At 47.5% G+C, this 2,073-nt stretch overlaps 1 protein-coding gene across 1 annotated transcript in view; it reads left to right on the top strand.

The window, feature by feature from the left end:
- The first annotated feature begins 101 nt into the window (after window positions 1-101).
- The window catches only part of LOC117943370 (semaphorin-3D-like), a 6,629-nt gene continuing 4,657 nt past the window's right edge, over window positions 102-2,073 (top strand). The window contains exon 1 of the mRNA XM_034869452.1: window positions 102-295. Coding sequence (XP_034725343.1) covers window positions 102-295 — 194 coding nt within the window. The remainder of the gene's footprint in view (window positions 296-2,073) is intronic.

Here is a 2,073-nt window from a genome sequence, read left to right as displayed (position 1 = left end):
TGTCTGTCTGTCTGTCTGTCTGTCTGTCTGCCTGTCTATCTGTCTGTCTATCTCTCTGCCTGTCTGTCTGCCTGTCTGCAGCAGCAGGACTTATTAGGACCATGTCATGGAGACTGTCTGTCCTCCTCCGTCCACAGAAGCAGCTGTACGTGTCCAGTGAGCTGGGCGTGGTCCAGCTGGGGGTCCAGAGGTGTGAGCTGTACGGGGGGGACTGCGCTGCGTGCTGCCTGGCCCGGGACCCCTACTGCTCCTGGGACGGCCAGACCTGCTCCAGGTTCTTCCCCACCAGCAAGAGGTACCGCTGAGAGACAGATATTGTCTTAGTTTGAGTCCATATCTTAGTCCATTTATCCCCATCAATATCTATACCAAGCTCATCTTGCCATTTTTGCATAACATCCTGTTCATTTATCACATCAGTCTGGCTTAGGACGTTGTAAAAGTGAGTAATTGATTTCTTAACTGGGCCCAGGAGGAGCAACTGTTCAACTGCAGATGTAGTGGCATCAATATTGAGTGTAGTTCCCCTGTTTATGAAGTCCCGAATCTGCAGGTATTTAAAAAAGTCATGCCTGGGGACATCATACTTTTCTCAAAGTTGTGCAAATGATAGCATGGATGCACCCTGAAACAGATCCTGCATCCTCTTTATCCCTCGAGACGTCCAAGTATTGTACCCACCATCAAGCATGCCTAGTAAGAAGTTAGGATTAGGCCCCTTGCCTTGTATTTCTTGCCTTGTATTTCTTGCCTTGTATTTCTTTCGTGCTTACTTGTTTGTGTGTTATTGTTTTTTTGCTGTTAATGAAAAATGCTGCTACTGTAACGACAAAATTTCCCCGTCGTGGGATGAACAAAGTATAATCTAATCTAAACTTGTATTTTAAGGATGAACAATTATGCATTCACAAAGAAAATTGGTGTCCTTAAAGTCCTTTTTGGAGTGTTTCCCGAACAATTGGAGACAGAAGAAGAAAGAAAAGAGACAAAAACCAACTAGATAAATAATCAGTTTGGTTTTTAAAATTTGGTCGGATTTGATGTCTTTGAGTGGTTGAGAGAGAGAGGGAGAGAGGAGGGGAAGAAGGGAAGGAGACAGAGAAATAAATGTGACAACTTCTGAAGGGCGAGACAGAGAGAGAGACAGAAAGAGAGAGACAGAGAGAGAGAGAGAGAGAGAGACAGAGACACCGAGAGACAGAGAGAGAGAGAGACAGAGAGAGGAGGACTCCTGAAGGGCGAGAGAGAGAGAGACAGAGAGACAGAGAGACAGAGAGAGAGAGACAGAGAGACAGAGAGAGAGAGAGAGAGACAGAGAGAGAGAGAGAGAAGGACTCCTGAAGGGCGAGAGAGAGAGAGAGACAGAGAGACAGAGAGAGAGAGAGAGAGACAGAGAGAGAGAGAGAGAGAGACAGAGAGACAGAGAGAGAGAGAGACAGAGAGAGAGACAGAGAGAGAGAGACAGAGAGAGAGAGAGAGACAGAGAGAGAGAGAGAGAGAGACAGAGAGACATAGAGAGAGAGAGACAGAGAGAGAGAGAGACAGAGAGAGAGAGAGAGAGAGAGACAGAGAGACAGAGAGAGAGAGAGAGAGACAGAGAGAGAGAGAGACAGAGAGAGAGAGAGAGAGAGACAGAGAGAGAGAGAGACAGAGAGAGAGAGAGACAGAGAGAGAGAGAGAGAGAGAGAGAGAGAGGAATGAAGGGAGGGTTAGCATTCTGTCACAAGCTTAGACTTATGGTGAGAGTTGGTGAAGGAAAGGATGGAGATAAATGGGCAGAGAGACAGTCTCAAAGCAAAGAAAGCAGTGGGTGAAGAGAAGGGAAACGACAGATAGGTGGAGTTAGACGGAGACGGAGAAGGAGAAGAAGACGGAGGCGTGACTCCATCTCTTCACCATGGCTGGAACAACACGCCGTGTTTTCATAACCTCATTCATAATCCCGGTCGCTTCATGTGTTCAGTGCTGAGCAGCCGGCTCACACCCAGGAACAGCAGCAGGAGGACGATTTAACGCTGTTTAGCAACTATATCTAACGGCATGTGTCATTATCTGGCAGCGGGGGGGCAGGGG

The sequence above is a fragment of the Etheostoma cragini genome, chromosome 4, assembly GCF_013103735.1.
Source record: "Etheostoma cragini isolate CJK2018 chromosome 4, CSU_Ecrag_1.0, whole genome shotgun sequence".
Classification (NCBI taxonomy): domain Eukaryota; kingdom Metazoa; phylum Chordata; class Actinopteri; order Perciformes; family Percidae; genus Etheostoma; species Etheostoma cragini.
This window is presented reverse-complemented; position numbering and strand designations above follow the sequence as displayed.